This window comes from Microchirus variegatus (assembly GCF_963457635.1).
Source record: "Microchirus variegatus genome assembly, chromosome: 15".
NCBI classification, from domain to species: Eukaryota; Metazoa; Chordata; class Actinopteri; order Pleuronectiformes; family Soleidae; genus Microchirus; species Microchirus variegatus.
Genome location: NC_139816.1, coordinates 97,500 through 110,812, shown reverse-complemented (window position 1 = coordinate 110,812; position 13,313 = coordinate 97,500). Strand labels below are relative to the sequence as shown.

General features: G+C 42.3%; 1 protein-coding gene across 1 annotated transcript; it reads right to left on the bottom strand.

Moving 5' to 3' along the window:
- Positions 1-1,181: 1,181 nt before the first annotated feature.
- LOC310937123 (pyruvate kinase PKM-like) lies at positions 1,182-2,768 on the bottom strand (the record flags this gene model as incomplete). The annotated part of the gene is made up of 1 exon (XM_083901321.1): positions 1,182-2,768. The coding sequence occupies one exon, from the start codon at positions 2,766-2,768 to the stop codon at positions 1,182-1,184; it is 1,587 nt and encodes a 528-aa protein (XP_083757447.1).
- Positions 2,769-13,313: the final 10,545 nt, after the last annotated feature.

Genomic DNA, 13,313 nt, shown 5'->3' with positions numbered 1-13,313 from the left:
CAGATGCTGGCCCTCACTGCTGACAGAGACAGCTGTTTGTGTAATATCAAACACCAGTTTGTTATAATTAAGAAAAAAAAATGCTGTTATTATTCATGAACCTGTGGTGTTGACCTTCACGCTTGCTTCTTGTCCTTGACTCGATGTCCCTGAGCTGCAGCTGGACCACAGATTACTGCTGTTTACGGAGGTCCAGGGAGGAGGAGGCTGCTGCTTGGATAGTTGATCTCTGGCTTCAGATCACAGGTTGTGTTCATACGAACCTCAGAGCTCAACAGGCTGTGCCGCTCATCTGCCTGTGGCACGACTGTAGCTGAAGCTGTAAACCTGCTTTATCTGTGTTTTTAACTCACTCACACTGTTAGAATGTACAAGGTCGGGAGCTCAAATCAAAAGTGTGGAGACGTGGAAACTGAAGAGTGAAACTGGAATGGTTAAAGCTATAAAGGTGCAATGTTGTCATTTTGAATACACCTTATGGGAAAGGCATTTCCTGGTTTTCATAAGGAATTATGAGAGCCTATGTTATATGTTTTTTTGTTTTTTTTCTCAACATAGAGACACAAACGAACCCACAAAAGAACAGTATTGTTTTAGTTTGGATAGCGTGTGTTTTCTACCCAGGTTATGTAACCTACTCATTCTGTGCATGTTTGAATCACTTGATTTATAGACAAGATAACGTCAATAACAAGTCCTGACACACAACCAGCTCAAATGCTCTACATATAGATGACAAGCAAGCTATTTACACTTGCTAGTCCAGCAGTAATAGGACCAGGTTACCCTCATTGGAGTAACCGTCCACTCGTGAGTGAAAGCTGGACCAATGTTCTCCCTTGACCAGCCTCTTATTCTAGCTCTCCATGAAGATGGTGAACCCACATAAGCAGAACACTGATGGCAGGCAGGTTAGATTGAAAATAACTGAAGTTTTAATGCAGATTAACAATGATATATGTATTATTATTATTATTATTCTCTATTTACAACATGGAGAACAGTGCATAAAGTCGATCTATTGAACATGGATGGATGGATCGGCTTAATATATTAAACTATCAACATTTTCCTAAATGATAATTATTCCTGGAGAGTGGATGTGACGGCTGTGAGCTTGGGCGTGGAGTTGAAAGAGGAAAATGGTGAAACTGAGGAAACAAAGCAGTCCCATCGGTTATTTAGACGACAGGAACCACACGCATTGTGTTGGTGTAAGTGGATCCTGGCCGCCAACCGGTCAAGATGATGACAACATCTCCCTCTTTGAAAAAACCACGGGCTTTGCCCACATCTATGGCAAAGTTGACACGCAAGTCCACGTCCTCTGCCCAAACATCGTGGATGGGATTAGTGTACAGAACAGGGAAGATGCCTCGATACAGGTGAGCTTGACGGGCTGTGCAGGCATTACGGGTCACAGCGATGATGATGGCACGGGGTCGGTACCTCGAAACCAGGTGGGCAGACCTCCCAGTCTTGGTGAGAACAATGATGGCGCTAGCACAGCATTTAAAGGATGACTCTACAGCTCCGACAGCCACAGCCTCTGTAGGGTCTTTGGTTATTTGGGAGTGTCTCCTAAGCTCCTCAAACAGCTGTCTGTGGAAGACGGCTGCCTCGGCCTCTCGTGCTATCATATGCTGTGTGTGCACTGCCTCCAGAGGGTAGTCTCCCTTGGCGGTCTCTCCGCTCAGCATGATGCAGTCGGCCCCGTCCAAAACAGCGTTGGCTACATCAGTGCCCTCAGCACGGGTCGGCCTGGGCTTTTTGATCATGCTCTCCAACATCTGAGTGGCACATATAATCGGCTTTCCAGCTTTGTTGCAGCGACCAATCATCATCTTTTGGGCTAGGAAGACCTTTTCTGTGGGGATCTCAACACCTAAGTCACCACGAGCAACCATGATGCCATCGCTGACCTCCATGATCTCATTAAATCTGCGTACACCCTCGTGGTTCTCCAGCTTGCTGATGATCTTGATGTCTTTGCCTTTCTCTCCCAGCACTGCCCTGACGGCATGTACATCTGCTGCTTTGCGGATGAAGGAGGCAAAGACCATGTCGACTCCCTGCTCCACACCAAACTTCAGATCCATGATGTCCTTGTCTGAAACAGCAGGCAGGTCCACAGCAACACCAGGGAGGTTTACTCCCTTTTTACTGCCCAAGGTGCCACCATTCTCAATCTCACACATGAGGAAATCAGAGCCAATCTCCTTAACCTGTAGGGACATGAGGCCATTGTCGATGTAGATTTTGCTGCCAAATTCCACCACTTTGGTAATATTCTTGTAGTCAAGCCAGAGGAGCTCATCACTGCAGTTGTCCTTGTTGTCATCATCCAAAGTAATCTTGATCATCTGGCCTTTCTTCAGCTCCACCTCAGCAGTGCCACTTCCTTTGATGAGGCCAGTCCTGATCTCTGGGCCTTTGGTGTCCAGAGCGATGCAAATAGGCCTGTACTGGATACTGCCAGGCTTAAAGCTCTCACACGCCTCACGGACGTTCTCGATGGTCTGTGCATGGTACTCATGCGAGCCATGTGAGAAGTTCAACCGAGCAATGTTCATTCCAGACTTGATCATCTCCTTCAGCATGTCCACAGAGCGGGAGGCTGGTCCAATGGTACAGATGATGCCAGTGTTGCGTGCAGTGGTTGGCTCAGAGTTGATGTCCAGCAGGCACATGTGTTCTAGGAAGGTGTTAGCCGTGGAAGCGTTTAGCTGCTGTGCCTGGATGAAGGCAGAGCCCATGTCTTGAGACATTGCAACCAGTGGAGCTCCTGGATTAGTCCTTACCTTGCAGTCAGTATTGTTCCCTTAACTTAATAAGGCTTTTTACTCTGTGCTGCAGACTCAGACTCTCGGCATGACCTGAGCTTACTGTTGTATGATACTGCACGTACCTTTGGCAGATGGTGAAGTCAAATAAACAGAGCACAGATGGCAGGCAGGTTAGATTGATGACAACTCAAGTACTGATGCAGATCAACAATGATTTAGCAGGTGAATGGTGTTCGTCTGTAGAAAGACACTGAGTCCAGAGAACAGGGCAAAGATTGATGTTCCAAGCATTCTCTCCATTACAAATCAGTTGAAACTGTAAATGTCAATCATGCGATTGGTATATTACATTATTCAGCTGTTGATTGGCTTCTGGATGTATAAGGAGCAGGATATCCGTCATTCTCTGTCATCTGTGGACGTTTTCTATTCAGAATCATCAAAGTGTTCTCTGCTTTGTCTTTGATATGTAGATGAAAGGAAATATCATTTCATCTTAGCTCCTGGAGTAGTCTTTGATGTTGGGCTCGAGAAAGAAAATTGACTTGATTTGACTTGTACACACTCAGTGATACCAGTTAGATGGCCACGCCCCTTTTGTTTGTTGTGTTGTCTGAAGACGCCGTATGACCAACAGTTCTGCAGTTTATACGTCGTCTCGTACTTCAGGGTCAAAAACTGGGGAGGACATTTTGACATTTGACATTTGAATTATTGTCTTAGTCCGACTAAAATCTGACATGAATGTGCACACTTCATTTGCTTTGTTCATCACATCCTCTAATTCTATTGCATCCCTCATGTGATCCCAGTGCTGTTCCCCTTTATTTCTAAACATTATACTGGATATTACTTCATACTAACAGCAAACTGAACTGATTAGATACTGGAGCACCTAGTTGCATATCATTTGCATACTAATGAACACCACATCCCCTTTATGCAGACTTACCATTGGCCACATGAAGTATGATGAGTTGGATGTAAATGCTTATTATAGAGTTCATTTACTCAATTACAGTAATACATCAAGTGAGGCTATATATATATACATAAATGTGTGTGTGTGTGTGTGCATTACATTGTAATGCTGCATCAAAATAGCAGTGTCTGCACAAATGATACTGTTTACTAACCGGAAACTGCTGAGAAGTGGAGTCTGAGGCTGGACTTCTTTGGCTACTACATCTGTATTCAGCAGCCTGGTCTGGTCGGCTCAGGGAAAGGAATAAGAATTCAGCAGTGTTGCTCTGTGATTGACCCAATGTGCTGCCTCTAGTCTGCGTCACTGGACTCAAAATGCACTGGGCAATTGCTGATAATGCTAATAAATGAGCTGCTGGAAGTCAGCGGAACGTGTCGAGCACCATGTGTACGCGTTTGAAGCAGCGCAGTAGGTCTACGTGTTGATGATTGGAAGCAGACCTCACTGGGCGGGGCCTGCTGCACAATGGAGATTAATCCAGATTAACACAAGTGGGATCAACTCCACCCACTTATGTTGTTTAAATGTACAGAAACTGTCAGCAAAAACACTGACAGTGAGTGAGACAGTGAGGCAGTGAGACAGTGAGGCAGTGAGACAATGAGACAGTGAGGCAGTGAGACAGTGAGGCAGTGAGACAGTGAGGCAGTGAGACAGTGAGAAAATGAGGCAGTGAGACAGTGAGGCAGTGAGACAGTGAGACAGTGAGGCAGTGAGACAGTGAGGCAGTGAGACAGTGAGGCAGTGAGACAGTGAGACAGGCCCTGCAGAGTCTTACCACAGACCTAACCCACAGGGAGGTTTGATCAGGATCAACATGCTGAAAAACAACAAACACGTTTTATTTTTCTGGCTCGACTCAGAACAGAATAACACTGTGTCATATTTACTGTTGTGCTTTTATTTTGAAACTCTCACTTTGACACATCCTATTCCACCTCTGTCTCCTTCTGTTTCTGCTCAGTTTGTCTTTAAAGGTGCAGTGCAGAACTTCTACAGTCTAACGATGTTAAAAGTATTTGTATTCTGCGTCCTTCATGTGAAATTGGGCTCTGTCAGGCAAAACTATCAGATAATACTGAGGGAGCACGTGTGTCTATACATCAGCAGAGCAGGGGTGAAGACTAAAATCATTTAACCTTCAGTCATCTCACTTTATTAGTGCAACGTTGCTGTTGCCTCCATCTGTCTTGACTTAAATTGATCCACTTCCTGTGTGCAGTGCAGGAATGTCACCAGGCAACATCTGATCTAAACACTGAGAGAGTGAGAGTGTGAACACATTTAGACACATTAGACATTTGTTTATGATTAATTCTTACAAACTACACTTTAACTTCATGTTTTCTCTTTTCTTTCTGTCAAATCAGGAAGCACTTTACAATCGGTAACATGATCAGAGGAGCTTTCCATGCTCCCACACACACACACACACACACACACACACACACACACACACACACACACACACACACACACACACACACACACACACACACACACACACACACACACACACACATCCATTAAAATAAAGTACAAAGTCAGAAACATGCCATTTTCAGTCCTCCTCATCTGGAGAGTAAAGTTTTCTTTGGTTGTGAGGACAGGGAGTAAGTATGTGGAACAGCTGGGTGTAGAACTCAGAACAGAGGCCGACACTATAATCAGTCACTGGAAGAGTTCTGTGTCCACTGAGAGTCAGGAAGTGAAGACACTTCCTTATCCCAGAGCAACATGTCAAGAGACCGTGTGTGTGTGTGTGTGTGTGTGTGTGTGTGTGTGTGTGTGTGTGTGTGTGTGTGCCCCTACAGAGCAACTCATGCTGCTAATGTCTCTTCTGGGAAAGGTGGATGTTATTGCATGTGTTTGTGTGTGAGTGAGCGATAATGGAGACTCTCTCACATTTATAACCATTGCAAAAATATACTTCTCGTAAAAAAGGAAACCAGCTAGAAAAGGTTGTAGGTTTGAGTCCAGTGAACATCGTCCTGTGCTGCTTTGGAATTGCATTTTAGTGTTGATGGGAAATTCTTTACAGACACAATCCTGTGGTTGTGGTCAGTTTCAGTAACTGCTCCTTTCACTCACTGAGGCGTGGACAGGGTTTTCTCAGAGAGTAGAAGCTTTACAGCTGACTCAAAGGCTGTGTTGTGATGTAAGGAAGTGAACACATTACTTATAGATATAGTTTATACTGAAATATAATTCATACTAACTTCACTGTGTGCGCTTGGAGCCTTAGAAGCTGAGGTTCATTCTCAGTAAAAACAAAGAGTTCAGCTAAAGGCTCAAGCAATAAAACCTAATCATTAGAAAGGGTTTGTTTTTCATTCACCATTTACCGTCATGAGAAATGGAAAAATAGACTAAAAACAAGTGATTCTGATGAATGTGAAACAAGACACTGACTGATTTCTATTTCAGGATTATTATGTAGAAATGTAAATACAATTTTCAAAAAAGGCCCTTAACAAAATCTCAGTTACTCAGGAACATATTCAATCATTTTAAAGAAATTACGTGATTTTTGCATCATCATCGCACAGTTTGTAACAGCACATGTGCAGACTGAGTATTAACTGAGTATTATACTATTATAGTATTCCCTCCACCACTACCAACACTATAAGTCTGCTTTAATGTTATAATAATAATAATGTGAGTTTTCAGTGTGCCACCTGAAATAATGCTGTATGTTTTCTGTATTGTCAGACTGATAATTAGACTGTGGCTTCATTACACTTATGACTTATGTTGTTTTCAGCTTGAGAACACGGCTGGATTTTCCCTCTGATTTCTTCCTCCTTCTCTTTCTGTTCCATGTCTGCTGAACTCAGCCAGACCACGAGAAACCAGCGAGAGCTCGAGTTACTCTGACTGTGGGTTTTACTTCATAACAACTTGGTGGCACTTGGAAAAGTGAGGAAGAAGACAAACAGCACTGGGATGACACACACACACACACACACACACACACACACACACACACACACACACACACACACACACACACACACACACACACTGCGTTGTCTACTGTGTGTGTATCTGTCATCAGACTGATGGTTCATGTGGGCTGATGTCCTCTCTGGCAGCAGCAGCCTCAATGTGGACGTATCACATTAGCCTCGATGTCTTCAGGATGTCATGTCCTGTCTTCCTAAGCATCTTTATATCTTATCTCATTCAGATAATGGAGGAGACTGCATTTAAAGAATGTGTCCTGTGCTTCATCACTGTCTTTAAACAGAGACAACAGACAAACATGTGAAACAGAGACAACAAAAACAGAGGGAATACAACAGAGACAGCAATACATACATATACAGGCATGTAAATATAGACTAATGGGTCAAATTAAAAGAAAGTTTTCATTACGTCGCATCATATCTCCAACACAGGTCAGACTTCCTAAATCCTAACCTAATCTTACTTGGGGTCCAGTAGATCCTATGGATCATTTTATAATTAGACATGTCTGCATTAAAACATGATCCAATAATTTCCCCCCATTTTTCACCAGATATCTCTCTCCCAGCATCTTTTCAAACTGGGTGGCTGAGAATCCGTCAAAGTTAAGACAGGCCTTAATACAACGCCGCGTCTCAGAGGATTTCTATACACAATCTCTCATACTTTTCTTTTAGTAGCTCAAAAGACAAACAAGTTGGTCTCCATCAAAAAAGTCCTTTTCATAAAAAAAAAGTTCTGCTTTGACCCATCCAGCCCAGTATTTATTTATTTTTACCTATCTTGAAGCTCAATTTTGAAACAAAGGAAGGAGACTAATGGCCATGATGTTATCCGGCCGCAGAATGACTTTTATACCCAAATATGTTCGACCATGCAATGGTCGCCATCCCTGTCTAATACTGGGACAAAGTGTGACCGGTTTATCTGGGTGAGGATGTAATATCTACTCCAGTTTCATATCGTTCCTCTTTCGATAAGCTTGAGCATCTTATGCTCGATAAAAAAGAAACTAATATCTTGAGAATAATATCTTGATTTCTAAAGACTTTGATAAATATAGCAAATATAGCATGTGATGGCTGTGTCGTCTGCAAATGTTTTATGATAACTGTGAATTTGAATTTTGGAGAAATAACAGCTAATAACTTCCAGCTCGGGCTGCCAGGTAAATTCTGAAATGTGAATAGAAAACAAGATCATGTCATAAAGTCAGTGACAGATTTGTTTCCCCATGAAAACGAGAGATTGCTGTAATCCATATCCAGTAACATGCTGTAACTGTGATCTAATTACCAGCAATTTCCCAAATTGTTTTGGCGATTTTTAGGCAAATCTATATAAAATGTGTTGCATTGCAAGAGATGAGTCACCGTCATGTTGTCACATACATTGATGCTTCTTATGTCCTCAAACTTAGCTGCAATTCAGCTGCAACGTGCAGTTTCACCAATAAATGTGGCTAAATTTGACACATCAATGTTTTAAATGAAGATGAGTGATGTTCTCCCACAGATCTCAGCCCAGCAACAGCAGAGAGAATTCATTTCATTTACCAATTAGCCCGAGGAGAGAATAGCTCTGCCATTACTTCAATGGTTTCACTCCCACAAATTATTTCACCCACTTTTAAAGTGGAAGCTTAGACCAGATTAAATAAAATCTTAGCTCAGCAATGTGGGCTGACGGGGTCTGCAGCCAGATGGCTGACGGGGTCTGCAGAACAGAGGCTGATGGGGTCTGCAGAACAGAGGCTGACGGGGTCTGCAGCCAGATGGCTGACGGGGTCTGCAGAACAGAGGCTGACGGGGTCTGCAGAACAGAGGCTGATGGGGTCTGCAGAACAGAGGTTGATGGGGTCTGCAGAACAGAGGCTGATGGGGTCTGCAGAACAGAGGTTGATGGGGTCTGCAGCCAGATGGCTGATGGGGTCTGCAGAACAGAGGCCGATGGGGTCTGCAGCCAGATGGCTGATGGGGTCTGCAGAACAGAGGCTGACGGGGTCTGCAGCCAGAGGCTGACGGGGTCTGCAGCCAGAGGCTGATGGGGTCTGCAGCCAGAGGCTGACGGGGTCTGCAGAACAGAGGCTGACGGGGTCTGCAGAACAGAGGCTGATGGGGTCTGCAGCCAGAGGCTGACGGGGTCTGCAGAACAGAGGCTGACGGGGTCTGCAGCCAGAGGCTGACGGGGTCTGCAGCCAGAGGCTGACGGGGTCTGCAGCCAGAGGCTGACGGGGTCTGCAGAACAGAGGCTGACGGGGTCTGCAGAACAGAGGCTGATGGGGTCTGCAGAACAGAGGCTGATGGGGTCTGCAGCCAGAGGCTGAAGTGTTAGAGTGAAAAAATGGCATCTAGAATAAGGGAGGCATGTGAGGGGTTGTAGATGCAGCTTTTCCTCAAATTTAATACGACCCAAGTCATAAACCCCTGCATTCTTTCAACCAATTTGGTCAAGTTTTTAAATGCGACATGATGACCATTTGGAGAAAATTCAGCTGATTTATTGACTTTATTTGAGTTTGAACTTGAATGCAGCATAAGGCCTTAACTCGGCTCTGGTGATGTGAACACAGTTGTCTGCTTGAATGCGGATAAAGGAGGATCAAAGTGAATCTCTATGTCAACATGAGGCAGATGTTCACACTGTCAGTTCAGAGGTGAGGAGGCTTTACATGATCCTCATGCCCTCTTCTCAACACATCTCTTACCTTATTACAAAAAACACAACCAACAGTGAGACCAAGTCCTCAGCAGAGGCTCAGACCTGGTCCACATCTGTCCAGTGTTTATGTTTCACACGCCATCAAAACCCAGCTGCTCAGAGGTTTTTCTCTGTTGGTGTTCAGATGGTTTGATCCTGTCTGTGTTGTTGAATCATTTTGAGAAGATTCACTAATTCTGTTTGTGATGTTGTTATTTTAAAAGTTTTCTTCTCTGTCTGTGTCTCTGCTGCCTCAGCTCATTGTTGACCAGTTGCTGCAGGAACAACAGCTTAGAAAAATGAACACTGAGCTGATTAGATAACCAATGTTGGGATATAATGAAGTGAGTTCAATCCTTCTCAGACTGTAAGCTCGTGACAGTAGTGATGTGTTTTGCATACAAAATATTTTTACTTTATTTTGCTTCCGACAAAAGACCAGAGAGTTAGTGTCAGTAAAGAAAAAGCACATGTTCACAAGTGTTGCTCAACAATAGCCCAAATGTCCACAATGGTTTCCTGCTGTCACAGTTGAGATGGTGGTGATGGAGAGAGGAAACTTTTGTGTTTACTTTCAGCTCCTGTGGTTTTGACAGATACCTTTATAAGATGCAGTGACCACATCATAACCTGGTCCTTCCTAAAATAATCCTTATTATAGGCCTGCAGATAGATTCTGCTGGGAAATGGACAATTTTGGTCCACAAGGCCCACAAATGTGAAGCGATTGTGGAGCCAAGTTTGGCACATTCTTTGTGTTAGTAAAAGCAACTTTTGAAAGGCCGACTGAAAGACACATAAAACAATTGTTTGGCATTGTCTTAGAGCCATGAATATAACCTCATAACCTCAGCAGCTTTCTCTTTGTTATTGTCAAGATGTTACATCATCATCAGTCATTATTCAGAAAAGAAATCAAAAATACTGCTGAGATAAAAGCCAGGGAAGGCTGTAAATGAGAGCTGGTGTTTGTGATGTGGGAAAACCCTGATGATCCATTTAAAACGACTTTACTCATACAACACTCACCCTGTTCACTGATGAAGATACTGTTATAATGTTTATCACAGCTACTGTTGATAACTTTGTACATTTTAACTTCCACATCACAGAAGTTTCCAAAGGGAGATCCCATTGACTCAATGTCATACGACAACAGAACTCTTGTGTCCCTACAGTGGTTAAAAGGTTATTGTTTGGTCAGTGTCATAAATATGCTGATAGAGATTACAGGTACTTTAGGAACAGAATGTTAAGTTGTCCCAGAGTTCTCTCTGCTGACTGCATGTCCATCCTTCACTGAGATTCCTTTTCTTTTCCTTTCACTTCTGTTGTTCCACAGGGAAAAGGCTGAAGTGTGGGAAGATTTTCAAAGTTTAGAGAGTAACATGGTTAATGGAACCAGTTTCAACATCTTAATCTAACACATTAACAATTTAAGAAGTTCACACATTTTCACATGTTAAAAATCTAAACTCCACATGGTGCAGAATCCCAATCAAACTGAAGTCTCCATTGTTTGTCTGCAGAGTGACTTCTGGTTTTGTCTTGAGCGCCATCACATCGTACGCTCAGTCACTGCATTCCTCTAAAGAACGTAGAGAGCATGGCGGTCCCTGAACTCACCACCAGATTGTTCTCATTTGTGGTTCTTCAATGGTTTCAGAGCAGGGACGTCCTCCGTCGCTAAGAAACTCTGGAAGATTCATCACTTCAGTTCAACTCCAGCACAAGCTATGGTTAAATACTGTATGTGTGTGTGTGTGTGTGTGTGTGTGTGTGTGTGTGTGTGTGTGTGTGCATACATGTGCACGTACAAGTGTGTAATTCACCAAAAGTAGAAGCGTGTCGACTGTCAGCTGTAACAAAATGGAAATACATGATAGAACTCGTGTTGTCAAACGATTCAAATATTTAATTGGGATTAATCACATTTTTTTATCTATTCTAAATGTCCCTTGATTTCTTTTTGTCCCATTATTTTTTTCTCATTTTAATGTTCTTATCAACATAGAAATGAGGAACCACTTACTTTGTACAAATGTTTATTTTTTTATTGAAAACAATATTATAATATACTGCAGTGTGTGGCTGAACAATTCATCATAATTTGATCAAAATCTCAATAAAGTTCACTGCAATTTCTAATCAGGAGACGCAATATTTGTTCAAGCCAAAACGTGTCAAAAAATGATTTTAGGTGAATTATAATTACATTATTATCTTATTCTAGAGACTGAAATAATCATAGTCTCTTCTATGTGTGTGTGTGTGTGTATGTTTGTGTGTGTGTGTGTACTTCTGAATCATGTTTGCACATTGTGACACTATTTATTTGCCAAACGCAGCACATGTGTGATATTAATCTGTTTGTTGTGAAACTATTGTGTTAAATCTGAACTGATCAGAAAAGGTCACATGTTTAAATGCACATTGTCTTTTTTATGACTTCAGCTCCACCCTGTACCCCCCCCCCCCCCACACACACACACACACTCTTACAGAGTCAAGATGTTAGCACAGTTAGCACCAAGCTTCAGAAAAACTCCACCTCAAAACCACAACTGGCAAATGTAGTGATGACATCAGCGTTTGACTACAGCAGCTCATATGAGCGACATGTGTACGACACACAGTGGAAGACACACACTGTGACACACACACACTCTGGTGCACAACATTAGAGTTGACTCTTTCACCTGCATTTTAGAGGGAATTACTGCACTTTCTGTTCACCTGGACCTTCACATCATTAGACTGTGGTTTTCCTTTACTTCTATGAAACAATCACAGACACAACCATCATTCACACACCAAAAGACACTGAAACATCATTTAAAAACTGAAAATGGAGCAGTTCACTGAAACTATTTCCACTCTGGGATTACACAGCATGGCTTACAGAGTTCTACCTTAGCAGCCTCCCTTATTTTCAGGGGAATTCAGTTACGTTCAACATCTGTGTCAATATTATGGAGATTTGAGGTCCTCTTTGTAAGAGTCAGAAAAGCAGCACATAGTTCATCTGTGAAGCTTTGAGCCAAACACACATAACTCTAGATGACTCGAGATCATTTACTCAAAATATTATTTTTATTCAAAGATTGATATGGCTCATATGTACAGAAATGAAGGTGTTTATATTCTCATTATAAGTTCATATTAAAATGAAGAAAGTTCATTGTGATGTGAAAACATAAAACAAGATCATTTCAGAAATAATCTACTAATATTCTACCATTTGAACTTATTCTATTGATTAATCCTCTGTTGACGTCAAATACATTTTCTGAGTAAACATACCTTAATTATGATGTATATTATATACATACAGTATATACTGTGTATATAATATACATACAGTGTAATTGAATGTATATTATATACATACAGTTATACTGTTCACACTGTATTGATGTTAACATCTCACAGTCATGGAGGTGTGTTGTTCTTCTGATGTGTCAATGAACAAGTCAATGATACAATAATACTAACCCGACAGATACAGACAGAGACAGACAGATAGATACAGACAGACAGATACAGACAGACAGATACAGACAGACGGATACAGACAGACAGACAGATACAGACAGACAGATACAGACAGACAGACAGACAGACAGATACAGACAGACAGATACAGACAGAGACAGACAGATAGATACAGACAGACAGATACAGACAGACGGATACAGACAGACAGACAGACAGACAGACAGACAGATACAGACAGACAGACAGACAGATACAGACAGACAGATACAGACAGACAGACAAACAGATACAGACAGACAAATACAGACAGATAGATACAGACAGACAGATACAGACAGACAGATACAGACAGACAGACAGACAGATACAGA